The sequence below is a fragment of the Oryctolagus cuniculus genome, chromosome 3, assembly GCF_964237555.1.
Source record: "Oryctolagus cuniculus chromosome 3, mOryCun1.1, whole genome shotgun sequence".
NCBI classification, from domain to species: Eukaryota; Metazoa; Chordata; class Mammalia; order Lagomorpha; family Leporidae; genus Oryctolagus; species Oryctolagus cuniculus.
Window position 1 is genome coordinate 142,469,239 of NC_091434.1, and position 15,723 is coordinate 142,484,961.

A 15,723-nucleotide genomic window follows, 5' to 3' on the forward strand; every position below is an offset into this window, starting at 1 on the left:
ACCACCTTGTTTTCTAGGTCTTTTGCTTTTTCAGCTCACCCTGGGCCAGCCTCAGATTAGTTCACAAAGAATTACCTATATTTATTACAAATTCCTTAACTTGTATTTTATTTCACACTTCACATCACCTTTTCTTTCTTTCTTTCTTTCTTTCTTTCTTTCTTTCTTTCTTTTTTTTTTTTTTGAAAGCGATGCATGACATTTTAATTTTTAAAATTTTGTATTGGTTGGGGCCGGCGCTATGGTGAAGCAAGTTAAAGCCCTGGCCTGCATCCCATATGGGTGCTGGTTCGTGTCCTGGCTGTTCCACTTCCTATCCAGCTCCTGCTAATGTGCCTAGGAAAGCAGCAGAGGAGAGCCCAAGTCCTTGGACCCCTGCACCCCCATGGGAGACCTGGAAGAAGCTCCTGGCTGAGCCCCAGTCGTTGAGGCCATTTGGTGAGTGAATCAGCAGGTGGAAGACCACTCTCTCTCTGTCTCTACCTCTGTCTGTAACTCTTTCAAATAATTAAAATCTTTAAAAAAATTTTTGTATTGGAATAAGAAATTGACAGTTCAGGAATTTTAGGCCTCTGATTGACATCAGTGGGGAAAAGTCTTGGCTGGGTTGAGAACTGTTCCTCTCGACTGTAAGGTCCTCGTCACGCAAGGTCCAGGAAGAACTCCTTCTTCTCCCTAGTGCAGGTGGCGTAATTCTTTGCAAAAGCTTTTATTTTGGCCCTTTGTTTTGATTCTTATACACTGCGGCTCGCGACATGTTGGCTTCTGTAGGAACTTCTCAGAATGTTGTATGAAAAAGTTTCAGAATTAAATGGAAAAGAATGTGATGGAATTTATTGCTGATTGATACCCCAAATCCTTTTTGAAAAAAGGCATGGTATCAATCAATGCAGCAAGCAACACAAACACATTGCCAATCCGAAAATGATGGAGGAAGCTGAGGGGCAGCACCAGGAGACCCGCCGTATATTCGGGCCATAAGAAGTCCACCACCTTTCCCATGTGACGCCACTGCATTTAGTCAGGTTTCCGAGTTCTGTTTGGAGCAACAAACTTACACTTTAAAAATCTCCGAAAACTGCAGTTTTTAAAAGCCGAATTGAAACCCCCACCCCAGGAATTACCTATGTCAAATTAACACACAGCCTATATAGTTGGAAAAAGAAAAGATTTTTGGATATATATTTTATTTGACAGTGTTTTAGAATATCATACAGTAAACAAGATTTCTGTAAAAGTTAATTTATCCATAGTGGTGTGTTTTCATAAAAATAGTTGCTCACTTACAGTCTTTCTGTGACTATTAATACATGGAATTATATTTATAGAGATACAGCTGTACAGGGTAAATTCACAGCTAACACTACACAGAAGTATTATTTGGAATGGGATTTAGATGGTGTGCTGTCTTCACAGGTTATGGATTACAGCCGCATAAAGCAATTGCTGCACCAGTAGTAGCTGTGGACTGTGCAAATTATAGAGTTTATGCAAGTGTAATCTCATTTCTTTTTGTTCCTTTTGTAACACACGGAAAATAAAGGTCGGAGGATACAGTACAGGGACGTGCAGCTACTCTACAGAAGCATTGTCCAAAATCAGATTCAATAAATTAATGGCAAAACTAGACTGGATTCCTAGCCCCGGGGAGAAAGACTAATTGAGATTAAACCGAAAGTATTATAAATGGCTACATGTGTTTGTGCTTTTGTTTATGATGAATGGGTTTCATTTTGGAAATTGCTCTTACAAGCTGCAAGAGCCTTCGCGTGAGACTGTCAGCCATGGTCCCCTCTTGTCAAACGAGCAAATGACTCCAAGCCTGATGGAAATTAAACCGCTAGAGCGCAGGTGGGAGCAATGACCAAGATGGGGGCGGGGAGAGGGAGGCCACGGTGTGTGACCCGGCCTGAAGGACCCGGTCTGGTCTTTGACTTTCTAGTAGGCAGGCCTAGGGAGGTGCGGCTTATTTGCATTTGACCTCCTGCAAGGGGCAGGACCCGGGAAGAATGAGGCCTTATTGGTTCAGGGCGTGTTAAAGATAAAAAGCCTTCAGAAACGTTTTGTCTTTTAATATGTGTGGCTACAGTAAGTGCCAATGGCTGATTAACTCAAGCTAACTTTTCCCAAAGAAACGCTAAAAACAGCGGGGAGAGAGGCAGGGAAAGTCTCCGAATTTTTCTAGGGGATCAATCACAGGTCCGTGAAGGTAAACAGAAACATCTAGAAGTTGCGAGTGAAATAAAAAAATTTGGCAAAGAATACAAGACAAAAGCAAACCAAATGGAAACAAAAGGAGGAGCAAGGAAAGAGAAGCAGAAAGGAATGCTAAAAGGACTCATGTTCTTTAATGAAAATAAATTGGTTATAATAGTGATTTTTTAATATTAGAGATTCATTATAATCTGAAAAATAGAGGACAATACTTTGCTCTGTCAAAGTGCAAATGAGGGAATGGAAGGAGGGTTTTAAAACGAGACAATAAAACAAGTGAAGCAGAACACCGCCGACCGCGGCGTCGCCGCGCTGCGGCCCATCCACCACAGATGCCTATTTCAGAGGGAAACCAATGACGATCTAGGCTCTCAACTGCCAAACTCCGACTGATGGCGACTTGTTCCCTAAGATACAATTAAAAAAAAAAAAAAAACCGTTTGTTCTCCTACACTGGGTAATGTACAGAAAAATGACTTGATCACAGAAATGGCAGTAAAAAAAAAAAAAATAGCATCACACCGATGAAGTCACTAAGGTTTCCGACTCCTCCTGCTGCGGACGCCAGGGGCGAGCCGGGGAACACGTCATGGGCGAACAGTTGGCGAACGTTTCAAAGAAACCCTTCAGCCCCTGTCCAGATACGTCAAGAACAATTTATTTACAACGCTTTAGATCAATTAAAAGATATAATCTCGTCTCAGTTTCCGCTTGCTCCGTGCAGTTTGATATTTGTTTTTAAGGCGAAATTCCAGTTTGTGATTGCTCTTAACGTGTCCAGTTTCTTGATCTAAAGTTTGGATGACATCCAAATCCTTCATGCAGTGGGGGGAGTTTTATTGTATTTTTTTTTCTCTCTTCGTTAAGCTAAAGCTACACTGCACTGCCTCTCCGCGTTGTGTTTTGGTTCTTCCGTAGCTGCCCGGGCCCCCCGCCGCGGACCCGGGTGGGGGTCTTTTAAGATCAGTTCCGTCCGCCCGCGCTCGGCGGACACGCGGGGGCTGCGGGCCGGTGCTCCCAGGCCCGGGTGGCCTCGTGCATCTAACGCGGTGTGTGAAAGGGACAATAAATTAAAACGCCGTCGAGACGGAGCCTCGGAAGCGTGGCCTTGCGTGTGGAGGCGGCCGGCCGCGCCGCTCATCTGCCGGCGGCCGAGGCGCCGGGCTTCAGCACGCCCGGCAGCTTGTCGGAGCCCGGCACCCGCCACGGCCCCGGCGCCACCGAGGCCTTGCGCGCGGGGGCGACCCCCGGCGGCCGCGGGCCCGGCCGGGAACCCGCGCGCGCGCCCGCCCTGGCCTCGGCCTCCCGCGCGCTCACGCCGCCCACGCCGCCGAACGCGGCCGCCGCCCCGGGACCCTCGCGCCGGCCGGGCTCCGGGGCCGCCGCGGCGCGGGGACCCTCCTGCCCGCCCGCCCGCGTCGCGTCCGCCGCGTCCGCCGCCGCGGGCCCGGGCGCCCTGGCCTCCGAGGCGGGCCTGCCGGCCTCGGGCCGCCCCTGGCCGCCGGGCGCCTCCTCGAGCCTCGGCCGCGCGGCCCGCTGAGGGCTCGCCGAGCGCTCCCTCTGCTCCCCGAGGCGCTGCTTCTTCTGGCCGCCGGCTGAAAGCTCCTTTGGTTTCCTAACGTCGTGTTCCCTTTTGATATCCCAAGTGGGGTCTGGGCCTATCTGGAGGGAAGGGTCGGAGGGTGGGGCTGGATGTGATGGAGAGAATGGAGAGAGGATGTCTTCCAGGGAGACGCCTACTTGCGGCAGACCTGGGGCGGCGGCAGCGGCAGCACTCCAGGCGCTGGGTTCGTCTGCGGACACCAAGCACAGGCGTTAGGGGCGCGCCTCACGGCTCCCCGCACCCCGGCCTCCCTCCGCGCCGCGCCGCGCCCCGCGCAGACCGCCGCCCCCGCCCCGTGCGGGCCCGCGCGCTCTGTCCCTCCCGACCCTGGCCCCGTCAGGCCGACCGCGGAGGTCAGCGCCAGCCGGGCCTCATCCCGTGGCCTGACCCCGGCTGCCCGCCCGCCCGCCCGCCTGCCTGCCTGCCGGGAGATGTCCGCGGGTCCGGCAGCCCCGTGTGGGCGGCTGATGTGGCGGACTAGCATCGACAGTTCTCGAATTCCACCGCACACTGGCGTCGGCCCGGAGTGGTTTTGAGCGATGCCGAGTCCTCGCGACGAGGCCGGCAAGAGGCCAGCGCCCGGGACCTTTTAAATTTATTTTTATTTTTGGGTAGGTAACAGGCACCCAGGTGATTCTGAGACAAGCTTGGAGGGAGAACGCGGGTTGGGATAATTTTGAAACAGTTTTTTGGGGGAGTGACTTTCTCAGCCGTTAGGTGTCACTCGAAGCCTGCGTCTTAGCTCAAGTCGGGGCTTTGGATGGCCTCATCTGAAAACCACCAGTATTGGCTTGTCTTTGTAAGAATTGTCGTTTTTCACATTATGGAAGGCCTCCGGACTTTAGAAATGATTGCTTCTAGGAGATCTCCTTTTCAACGTTTATGAGGATTTAAATTCCCCCAATTGACATCAAAACACGTATAAAACAGCTTGGTAAAGATGAGTCATGCCTTTTTTTTTTTTTTTTTTTTTAAACAATCGCTGTTGGGAAGACGGCAGAAGGGCCACAGCTGCGTTGGGAATCTGAGTTGGTTTCTACTAGGAGCCACAACATGAGCCTGGACTCGCTCACTACTCCAGCAGGCAGCTTGGAAGCAGAGAGCCTCCTACCCAACAAAGCCTCGAGAATTTGTGAGGAATACGGCTCGTGGCCTTGGGAGAGCCTCACATTTTGTAAAACTATGCTCGAGTGCAACCCCCCCCCCCCCCCCCCCCCGCCTCGTGGACTCGGTCAACGGCCATAGGGAGGAAACTAGAGGGGAGCTGCCCGCCTTAGCTGAGGTTCAGCCCCACACACCAGCCTCAGTGCATCGTGTCCAGAGACTGTCACTGCCCTGCGCATGCTCAGGCCACGGATGGCAAGGGTCCGCTTTGTTGTCAAGGTGAGGATTTATTATGTGGCCTTTGATACTGACTAGTAAAGAGATGAGAAGGGAAAGAAGGCATCGGGGTTGATTTTTCCCCATCATTTTGGCCCCCTTTGTCAAATCGATCGTAAGCAAGTTTCTTTGCTGTGAAATCTGAGTGGAGTAGTTTTCCTCCTCGCCTGCTATGGACTGATGTCCACTCACATCCTCATAGTGAATGTCTTGGAGGAGCATCGGAAGACCTGGCATCCAGTCCTGCCTCTGGCATTTGCTGTCAGTGCCGCGACTTTGCACCAACCATCAGCTCTCTGTGAGCCTCACACAGAGGCTTTATAAGATGGGGATAACGTCCATGCCGTCTGTGCTCTATGGCTGCCCAGTGCTTAGGGATTTTGTTCATGTGGGAGCCATGCTCCAGAGGCTGCCTATTTATGGACTGCGTTCTTGTGGAAGCTATCACCTAACTATTACGTTTGCAGGTGAGGTTTTATTTTTCACTGTTATTTGTTTGATAGAGAAAGAGACAGGTTAGAGAGAGTGAAAAAGTGAGAGGGACCATGAGAGCGCTCCCTCATTACTGGTTCACTACCTAAATGCTCACAACGGCTACAGCTGGGAGCCAGGTCCTGGTCTCCATTGTGGGTGGCAGAATGCAGTTCCTTGAGGCATCACCTGGTGTCTCTAGGGTTCCTCATTAGCAGGAAGCTGCAGTGAGGAGCCAGGGCTGAGTAGCAAACCCAAGCCCTCTGATGGGGAACACAGATGACTTAACAAATAGGCCAGAGAGCCTCTAACAGGCAAGGTTCTGAAAACACTGGGTCGGTCACGCCAGGCTCCCCAGGTGTGGTTTGCTGCACCTCAGGTGTCCTTGGGTTACCTCGGAGAATACGCTGAAATCTTCAAGCACAAATGTATGTGGTGAAAATGGAAATATGTTCCACCCAGGACTGGGTTAGAGTTTAAGATCAAACGAATGACAGTGGCAATTCCTTGAAGATAGGAAGATTTTTGCTTAGAATGTTAGAAGTGTGTGTTTCTTTCTTTCTTTCTTTTTTCCAAAAGGGCTAACCAGAGGGTAGCTTATGAAATGGTCATCTCTGACATGGAGCATGGTAATGATATTCCACATTTTAATAGCTCTTTTCCCCACCATTGCATCTCATATGGTAGAGTCAATTAGCTGGCCTCAAATTACTTCTGAGACACAGGGAGAAGGTTGATATTATTCACATCATTTCCTGGAGGAGGAATTGAAGCAGAGAGAGGTTAAATCACTTGACCAAGATTACAAAATGGGCCAGCCAGGAGTAACATCTTGGGTGTCTCACCATTTTTTTACTTCCTGAAGAGATTGTCTCAAGATGTCACCTTGCAAAGAGGATCAAAGTACGGGGCTGGCATTGCGGCACGGCGGGTTAGGCCGCTGCTTACGACACCAGGGTCACGTATCAGGTTCCCGTCGTGGCTGCTCTGCTTTCCATCCACCTTCTTGCTAACATACCTGGGAAGGCTGTGGGAGATGGGCCACGTGCTTGAGTCTCTACCACCCACATGGGAGACTTGGATGGAGTTCCTGACTCCAGCAGACTTTTGGGGAGTGAATCAGTGGCTGGAATATTTCACTCTCTCTGAATCACCCTCTCTGTCACTCTGCCTTTCAAATAAATTAAAACTTAAAAAAAAAAAAGAGGGGGGGGGTGCTTAAAGCATGTGAGAAGGATGTGTTCATTGTCCATTGTTGATCAACAGGAACTGGATCCCATCACTGAACAGAGAACTTAGCATTTATTTCCAGACATCTTACTTCCCACATATATAATATTGAACTGGAATGTTCTTATTAAGAAAAATGACAGGACTGGCACTGTAGCATAGTAGGTTAAGCATCTGCCTGTGGTCCCGGCATCCCATAATGGCACTGGTTCGAGTCCTGGCTACTCCACTTCCGATCCAGCTCCCTGCTGATGGCCTGGGGAAGCAGTAGAAGATGGCCCAAGTGCTTGGGCCCCTGCACTCATGTGGGAGACCTGGAAGAAGCTCCTGGCCCTTGGCTTCGTATTGGCCTAGTTCCATCCATTGTGGCCATTTGGAGAGTGAACTAGCAGATGGAAGACCTCTCTGTCTCACCTTCTGTCTGTAACTCTGCCTCTCAAGTAAGTAAGTAAATCTTACAAACAAAACAAAACAAACAGAAAAATGGCAGGCATTAAACCACACATATAAACATCCATCATTAGCTGGCCTTACATTACCCCTGAGACGCAGAGAGCAGCTCTTTTCTCTTTCTACCTTTGCTCACCCCTATGTGGAGTTCCCTCATGCAGTAAACACAAAGGTGAAATCGCTCACAAATACCATGGAATTCCTATTACCATAAAGATTCCTCAAGTGTTTGTTTATAAGTCATTAAATACTTAACAGTGGGAGAAACTAAAGCTCAATCAGATTTTAAAATTAACTAAGATCATAAAGTAAAAGGATTTGAAAGATGGATGTTTATATGTGTGGTTCAATGTTTTTCATTTTTCTGCACAGGAAGTGGCCAGTTCAATCCAGACATGAGGTGTCTGCCCAGGCATGAGCCTGTCAAGCTCAGCGGGTGGCCCCTTTACCCTGTGGCGCTCTCATCTACGTCATCAAGGTGACATGAATGGTGGTGGAGAGGAAGGACCCTCCCCTAACATTGCCAGCTTGAGTTTTCACACAATGTTGACATTCAGTAGCCAGAAGAATGCATCCAGTTCAGTTCTTTCAGTGCATGGTTTGGGTTTCTCTCCCTCCCTTCCTGTCTTCTTTGGTGGTCGCCAAGGAAGCCGTCCTCCACAGCAGGCTTCCTGTCTGAGATGCTTTAACTGTGTTCCGGAGACAACAGAAAGGCAGCCATGTCTGGCCTGCTGGGGTTCCTACCTCCCCCGTGTCTTAGCAAGGTCCCCAAGTCCGTTGACCAAAAGGAGGAAGGAGAAAGACTTGCATTCCAAACTGACTTGCTCAGCCTGCCTTCCCCCACTACCCTCACCCCAGTGAAACTGCTCTTGTCAAGGTCAACGGTGACCTTTGGGTTGTCAAGCCCAGAGGACACCTCTCCGTGCCATTTGCATGCAAATGCTTTATCTCACCACATTTCCCCATAGTTGGCTGCTTCTAGACCCACACTGGCCTCCTGGCTGTGCCCCTGCCCTATTCTGCTCTTTCCCTACCATTCTGACAGTCCCTTCTCAATTTAATGTGCAGGCTCCTGTGGGGTTCCGTGAGAGACAGAGAGACAGAGAGATAGAGAGAGAGGTCTTCCATCCACTAGTTCACTCCCCAGATGGCGGCAATGGCCGGAGCTGCACCAATCTGAAGCCAGGAGCCAGGAGCTTCTCCTGGGTCTCCCACTTGGGTGCAGGGGCCCAAGCACTTGGGCCATCTTCCACTGCTTTTGCAGGCCATAGCAGAGAGCTAGATTGGAAATGGAGCTTCCAGGACTTGAACCGGTGCCCATTTGGGATGCCGGCACTGCAAATGGTGGCTTTACCCACTATGCCACAGCGCCAGACCCTCATGTGGCTTTTATGCAACAATACTCCCAGGCATTTCTGCTGGGTGCCATGTTGGTGTATCCATTGGCCTTCTTGGTTTCTCTACTTGGAGTCATTGGCATCCTCCCCTGAACAAGTGCAGAAGAGCACTCTTTTCTCCCCGAGCCCATGCTGTTCCCTCTTTCATTTCCGCATGCTGGTGAAGGCACAGTTGTCACGTGGACTCAGCCTTGATTCCTTTCTCTCCCTTGCTTCACAAACACAACCCATTTGAAAGACGGATTCTTCTTATCTTCAAATACAGATGGATTCTGTCAACTTACACTCCCCTGTACCACCACAGCTCAAGATACAGGGCGGTCCCTGGAAGGTGGCAACCAGTTTGGTTGACTCAATATAATCACTGTTCAAAGAAGCCACAGGGTGGATGTCTTTCATAAACCCTTGGGGATACTGCTGGAGGCAGAGATTTCAAAAACTGGGAGCCAGCATTGTGGCACAGCAGATTAAGCCACTGTCTGTGGTGCTAGCATCCTATATGGGCATGGGTTTGAGTCCTGGCTGTTCTACTTCCAATCCAGTTCTCTGCTAATGCACCTAGGAAAGCAGCAGTGTTGCTCAAGTGCTTGGGCTCCTGCCATCTACATAGGAGGCATGCATGGAGTTCCAGGCTCCTAGCTTAGGCTTGGCCCAGCCCCAGCTGTTGTGGCCATTTGGGGAATGAACCAACAGATGGAAGACCTCTCTCTCTCTCTCTCTGTCTCCCCCACTACCCCCAGTAATTCTGCTTTTCAAATATTTAAAAAATTTCAAAAAATGAATTTCAGCTATTCAGAAACAGTACAAGAGAAAGATAGAAGTGTAGTAGACTGGGAACCACACACCCTCCCCAGGAAAACGAACCCTGTGACCCTATCCAAGGGACTGGCCCCCCAAGCTCTCACTTCTCACATGGCCTATGGCCACAGTCCACTCTTTCCTTTGGTACCTCTCCATGTTGCATTCACAACAATCTTTTTGAGACAGACATTAGAACATGCTGTTCTTTTGCATAAAACTGTCATTGGTTTCCCACTGCTTTGAGACTAAAAATCTAAAAGTATTAGCAAATCCTACAAAAGCCCCAGCTTCATCTCCTAATCTCCACCCACACTGGTCTCTGTTTAAATCCTCAAGCAGCACCAAGCATGTTTTGTATTCTGGGATGTCTCCATTGACTTCTCAGCTGGGGGAGGCTCTTCCTTCTGCTAGTCACACGATGGGTTCTTTCTCATCTATTCAGATTCTCTTTCTTTCTTTCTTTCTTAAGATTTATTTATTTATTTGAAAGGCATATATATATATATTTGCCTATATATGTGTATATATATATATATAGAGAGAGAGAGAGAGAGAGAAAGAGAGAGATCTTCTGTCTACTGGTTCACTCCCCAAATGGCCCCAACAGCCCAGGGCTGGCCCAGGGCTGGGCCAGGCCAAACCAGGAGCCAGTAGCTTCTTTCAGGTCTCCTATGTGGGTAGTAGAGGCCCAAGTACTGGAGCCATCTTCTGCTGCAGAGAGCTGGATCAGAAGTGGAGCAAGCAGAATTCGAACCGGTACCCATATGGGATGCGGGCATTGTGGGTGGCGGCTTTACCTGCTGCGCCACAGTGCCAGCCCTGTCCCTCAGGATTCCACTTGTCACCCCAGAGCATTCCAGTCTGCAGCAGCTACTCTGCCTTCCTCATCAGCATCCTGCTCTTACTTTCTCACAGTACGTACAACTCATGATCGTATTTTTTTTTGTTTATTCGATTTGCTAGTTATAAACCACGAGGACAGTGACCACAATGCTCTTGTGGGATCCCAGTGAACTTAACAGTGCTTGACACAAAGTAAGTGCTCGATGAATATTCGAAGAGTGAATAAATCTGTTCTGCAAATGGGAATGGAAGACTTGAAACCCAATACCTAGTTGCGGGCACAAGCTTTTCACTGCAAGCCTAATCAGTCAAGAACAGGTTTGTGTCTGTGGCTTTGATCAGTTCTGGGAGGGAGTGTGGCGCTGAAATGCAATGCGTGCTTGAAGTAAGAGGGAAAAACTCCGAGCTCGGTGGGAGATGCACTGAGGGAGGAAGTCACTGGGAAGAATTCCCCACTGTCTTGGTGGAAAAGCCCTGGTTCCAAGGGCGCATGGTTCAGGTTTCCCTGCTTTTGTACAGAAGTTCCTCCCCTGGATGATCCTGCCAGCTGTAATGGTGCAATAGTGGCTTTGCTTGAAGAGACTCGTCCCCGGGGAGTCCTGAGCCAGCATGCCATGGGATGTTCAGATGAACCCACAATCAGGCAGGCTCTCAATATCTCTCCTGCCCTTGTGGCAGAATTAAGTCTTTTCTAAGTTAGAACCACCACTTTCTGTTAGTTGTTGCCAGTTTGGATCTTTTCAAGAAAACAGATTGGTTGGTGTAGCACAGCAGGGTAAGCTGCATCCCATCTGAGTCCCAGCTGCTCCACTTCCAATCCATCTTACTGCTAATATGCCTGGGAAAGCAGCAGAAGATGGCCCAAGTGCTTGGGCCCCTGCCACCCATGTGGGAAACCTGAATGGAGCTCCTGGCTCCTGGCTTCAGCTTTGCCCAGCCCTGCCTGTTGCGGTCCTCTGGGGCATGAACAGCAGATGGAAGAACTCTTTTTCTCTGTCTCTACCTCTCTCTCTGTAACTCTGCCTTTAAAATACATAAATAAATAAATAGATCTTACAAAAAATACTGGCTAAGACATAAATATACAAGTTATACACACGGACCATTACTTTTGCCAAAAGATATATCGTCTCTTACATTCCCTTTCAGGAGCTCAGCAGTGTTGAAAAATAAAATGTGCAAAATCCTCAGCAAAATTCTGACCAGTTGAATCCAACAGCATATCAGAAAGATCATTCACCCAGACCAAGAGGGATTTATCGTCCCTGGTATGCAAGGATTTATCAACACTCGCAAATCAGTCAATGTGATACGTTACATTTAAAAAACTGCAGAACAAAAACCATGCGATTATCTCAATAGCATGCAGAGAAAGCATTTGATAAAATACAACACCCTTTCGTGACAAAAACTCTAAGCAAACTGGGTATAGAAGGAATGTTCCTTAACACAAGGCAATTTATGACAAATCATGGCCAAAGTCCTATTGAATGGGGAAAAGTTGGAAGCATTCCCACTGAGATCCAGAACCAGACAAGGATGCCCACTCTCACCATTGCTATTCAGTATAGTCCTGGAAATTTTAGCCAGAGCCATTAGACGACAAAAAGAAATCAAAGGGATTCAAATTGGGAATGAGGAAGTCAAACTATTCCTATTTGCAGATGACATGATTTTATATAGGGGATCCAAAGGACTCCACCAAGAGATTATTGGAACTCACAGAAGAGTTTGGTAAAGTAGCAGGGTATAAAATCAATACACAAATATCAACAGCCTCGTATACACAGACAATGCCATGACTGAAAAAGAACTTCTAAGATGGATCCTATTCACAATAGCTACAAAAAAAATCAAATACCTTAGAATAAATTTAACCAAGGATGTCAAATATCTCTACAATGAGAATTACAAAACATTAAAGAAACAAATAGAAGAAGATACCAAAAAATGGGAAAAAAATCTTCCATGTTCATGGATTGGGATAATCAATATCATCAAAATGTCCATTCTTCTAAAGCAATTTATAGATTCAATGTGATACCAATAAAATACCAAAAGCATTCTTCTTAGATCTAGAAAAAAATGATGCTGAAGTTCATATGGAAGCACAGGAGACCTTGAATAGCTAAAACAATATTTTTTAGAAAGCTTTTATTTAATAAATATAAATTTCATAGGTATAGCTTTAGGAATATAGCGATTGCTAAAACAATCTAATACAACAAAAACAAATTTGGTGGCATCACAATACCAAATTTCAAGACATACTAGAAAGCAGTTATAATCAAAACAACCTGGTACTGGTACAAAAACAGATGGCTAGACCAATGGAACAGAATAGAAGCACCAGAAATCAATCCATGCATCTACTACCAACTTATATTTGATCAAGGAGCTAAAACAAATCCCTGGAACAAGAACAGTCTCTTCAACAAGTGGTGCTGGGAAAACTGGATTTCCACATGCATGAGTATGAAGCAGGACCCCTACCATACACCTTACACAAAAATCCTTTCAGAAAGATTAAAGGCCTAAATCTATAACCTGATACCATCAAATTACTAGAGAACATTGGGGAACCCTGCAAGACATTGGCACAGGCAAAGATGTCTTGGAAAAGACCCCAGAGGCACAGGAAATCAAAGCCTAAATCAACAAGTGGGATTACATCAAATTGAGAAACTTCTGCATTGCAAAAAAACACTCAGAAAAATGAAGAGGCAACCAACAAAATGGGAGAAATTATTTGCAAACAATGCAACTGATAAAGGATTAATAACCAGAATATATAAAGAGATCAAGAAACTCCACAACAACAACAACAAAAAACAACCCAGTTAAGAGATGGGCCAAGGACTTAAACAGGTATTTTTCAAAAGAGGAAATCCAAATGGCCAACAGACACATGAAAAAAATGTTCAGTATCACTAGCCTCAGTGAGATGCAAATAAACCATAATAAGGTTTCACCTCACCCTGGGTAGAATGGCTTTCATACAGAAATCAATGAACAACAAATGCTGGTGAGAATGTGGGGAAAAAGGTACCCTAATCCACTGTTGGTGGGAATGTAAATTGGTATAGCCACTGTGGAAGACAGTATGGAGATACCTCAGAAATCTGAATATAGACCTACCATATGACCCAGCCATCCCACTCCTGGGAATTTATTCAAGGGAAATGAAATCAGCATATGAAAGAGTTATCTGCACTCCTATGTATTGCAGCTACACAGTGGTAAAAAAATGAGGGGCCGCCACTGTGGCATGGTGGGTGAAGCTGCCGCCTGCTGTGCCGGCATCCCATATGGGCACCAGTTCGATTCCCAGCTGCTCTACTTCCTATCCAGCTCTCTGCTATGGGCTGGGAAAGCAGTGGAGGATGGCCGGAGTCCTAGGGCCCCTGCACCCGTGTGGGAGATCTGGAGGAAGCTCCTGGCTCCTGCCTTCAGCTCTGGCCGTTGCAGCTGTTGGGGGGAGTGAACCAGTGGATGGAAGACCTCTCTTTCTCTCTGCCTCTCCTTCTAACTCTGACTTTCAAATAAATAAATAAAATCTTTTAAAAAATGAAATCTCATTTGCAACAAAACGGTTGAATCTGGAAAGCATCATATTGAGTAAAATAAGCCAACCCAAAGGGACAAATGCCATATGTTGTCCCTGATCTGTGATAACTAAGAGAACACCTAAAAGGAAATCTGTAGAAGTGAAAGTGGCACTTTGAGAAGCAATGACTTGAAGAGCCCTTGTCTTGACTGTCGAGGAACAGTTATTTTTTTTTCTCCTTATGGAGAATGGGACTGGGAATGGGATAGGAGGGAGGAGGTGGGGTGGGAGGGCAGGTATGATGGGAAGAATCACTATATTCTTAAAGTTGTACTTATGAAAATTGTACTCTTTAAATAAATGGTTTCTCTGGGGAAAAAAAAGAAAAAGAAAATGTACTGTATTTTCACTTCATGTGAAAAAGATAAGAAAAGTCTTCTCCAGAAACTGACTCAGTGGATGTTGATTTTGTGAAATGTAACCCCAGGGACAGTAACCAGAGGGCTGACCCTCGAGGAATAAACTGCTTGTTATAGTAAATAGGGATCTGGGGTCTTGCTCATCCCAGGAGGCTCTTATCTCTGGCAAACATTTCTACAAAAAAAAAAAAAAATCAATGTGACCCATATCCCAGTAAGGGGTGATTTTATCCTGTGCTGAGGCCTAAGGGAGAAGGCCTGAGAAGGCAGCCAGGGACAGGGCAGGGGAGAGAGGGCCTGTCACCTTCCTCACATCTCACTAGTGGGCCCAAGGATTCCTGCTTTGGGGTTGGGTGGTGCCTTAAGATCTAAGGGTTCCTGCATTGCTTTCCTCCAAGTATAGGACCTAATGATTGCTTTTTGAATTAGATTGTTCTGGAAGAAACTAATAGTATTGGTACTATGGGCAATGGTAACATCTGACACTGACTGAGGTCCTTATTGAGTGCCAGGCACTCTTTTAAGGCTGTGAAGCACATCAGCTCATGTTACCACACAGCTATAAGCACATTCTACAGATGAGCAAACCGAGACACAGGGGATTATGTAGCTTATTGAAAGACCACACATCGTGTGGCCATGAGCTGGGTCGCTGAATGGCTGTCTCTACTGGGTGATGTTCTGCAAGCAGCTGGCACATCGTCCCTGCATGCCTTTGCTCTCTGCTATTCTGACTGGGAAACGGGCATTGATTTCTTCACGTTAGTGTCCCGTCTAAGTGATCATCAGAAGCAGATTCACAGTTGTTTCTAATGGAGACTGTGAGATGTCATTTGTATTTGGACTTTGGACACAGGATACACCTTATGTTTAGAGCGCTGATGTATGAAAATATTGGAAATATAAGCTGGAATCAGGGATAACATTAGACTTCTCAAAGTCTGGGATAAAGCTATGTATTTTAAAGATACTCATCTCAGTGCCCCACCCTCACATTATGTGCAGAAACGGAGAAGTGCAAGCCAAGTGCACTGCACTCAGAGTTGCCAGCAGACTGGCTCCATCCAAGGGAGCAGCATCCCCGTGGTGGTGCAATCCCACAATCCCTGCACCCTAGGCCACTGAGACACCCACAGATGTCACCAACATTGATTACAGCTGAAGAGACGCCTACACAAAGAGGACTGAAGCACCTACGTGGGACCAAAGCCAACACAGCGTATCCAGCCAGCACTCCAGGACACATCACCAGCAGAAAGTCTTTTACTACAAAAGCCACCTTATAAAACTGGTAAAAGCAGATGACCCACCAGATGCACAAAACCCACACAATAAAACAAGAAGCACGAAAAACAAGGTCACACAGGG

The 15,723-nt window shown here is 47.2% G+C and overlaps 1 protein-coding gene across 21 annotated transcripts in view; it reads right to left on the reverse strand.

The window, feature by feature from the left end:
• Nucleotides 1–1,170: 1,170 nt before the first annotated feature.
• Nucleotides 1,171–15,723, reverse strand: part of MAGI2 (membrane associated guanylate kinase, WW and PDZ domain containing 2) — a 1,584,028-nt gene continuing 1,569,475 nt past the window's right edge. For 17 of the 21 annotated variants that reach the window (XM_070071222.1, XM_070071223.1, XM_070071215.1 and 14 more), the window contains one exon: nucleotides 1,171–4,007. In XM_070071222.1, the coding sequence (XP_069927323.1) occupies nucleotides 3,352–4,007 (656 nt within the window). In that variant the 3' untranslated portion in view covers nucleotides 1,171–3,351. The remainder of the gene's footprint in view (nucleotides 4,008–15,723) is intronic. The other 4 variants (XM_070071224.1, XM_070071231.1, XM_070071228.1 and 1 more) reach the window with 2 other exon arrangements.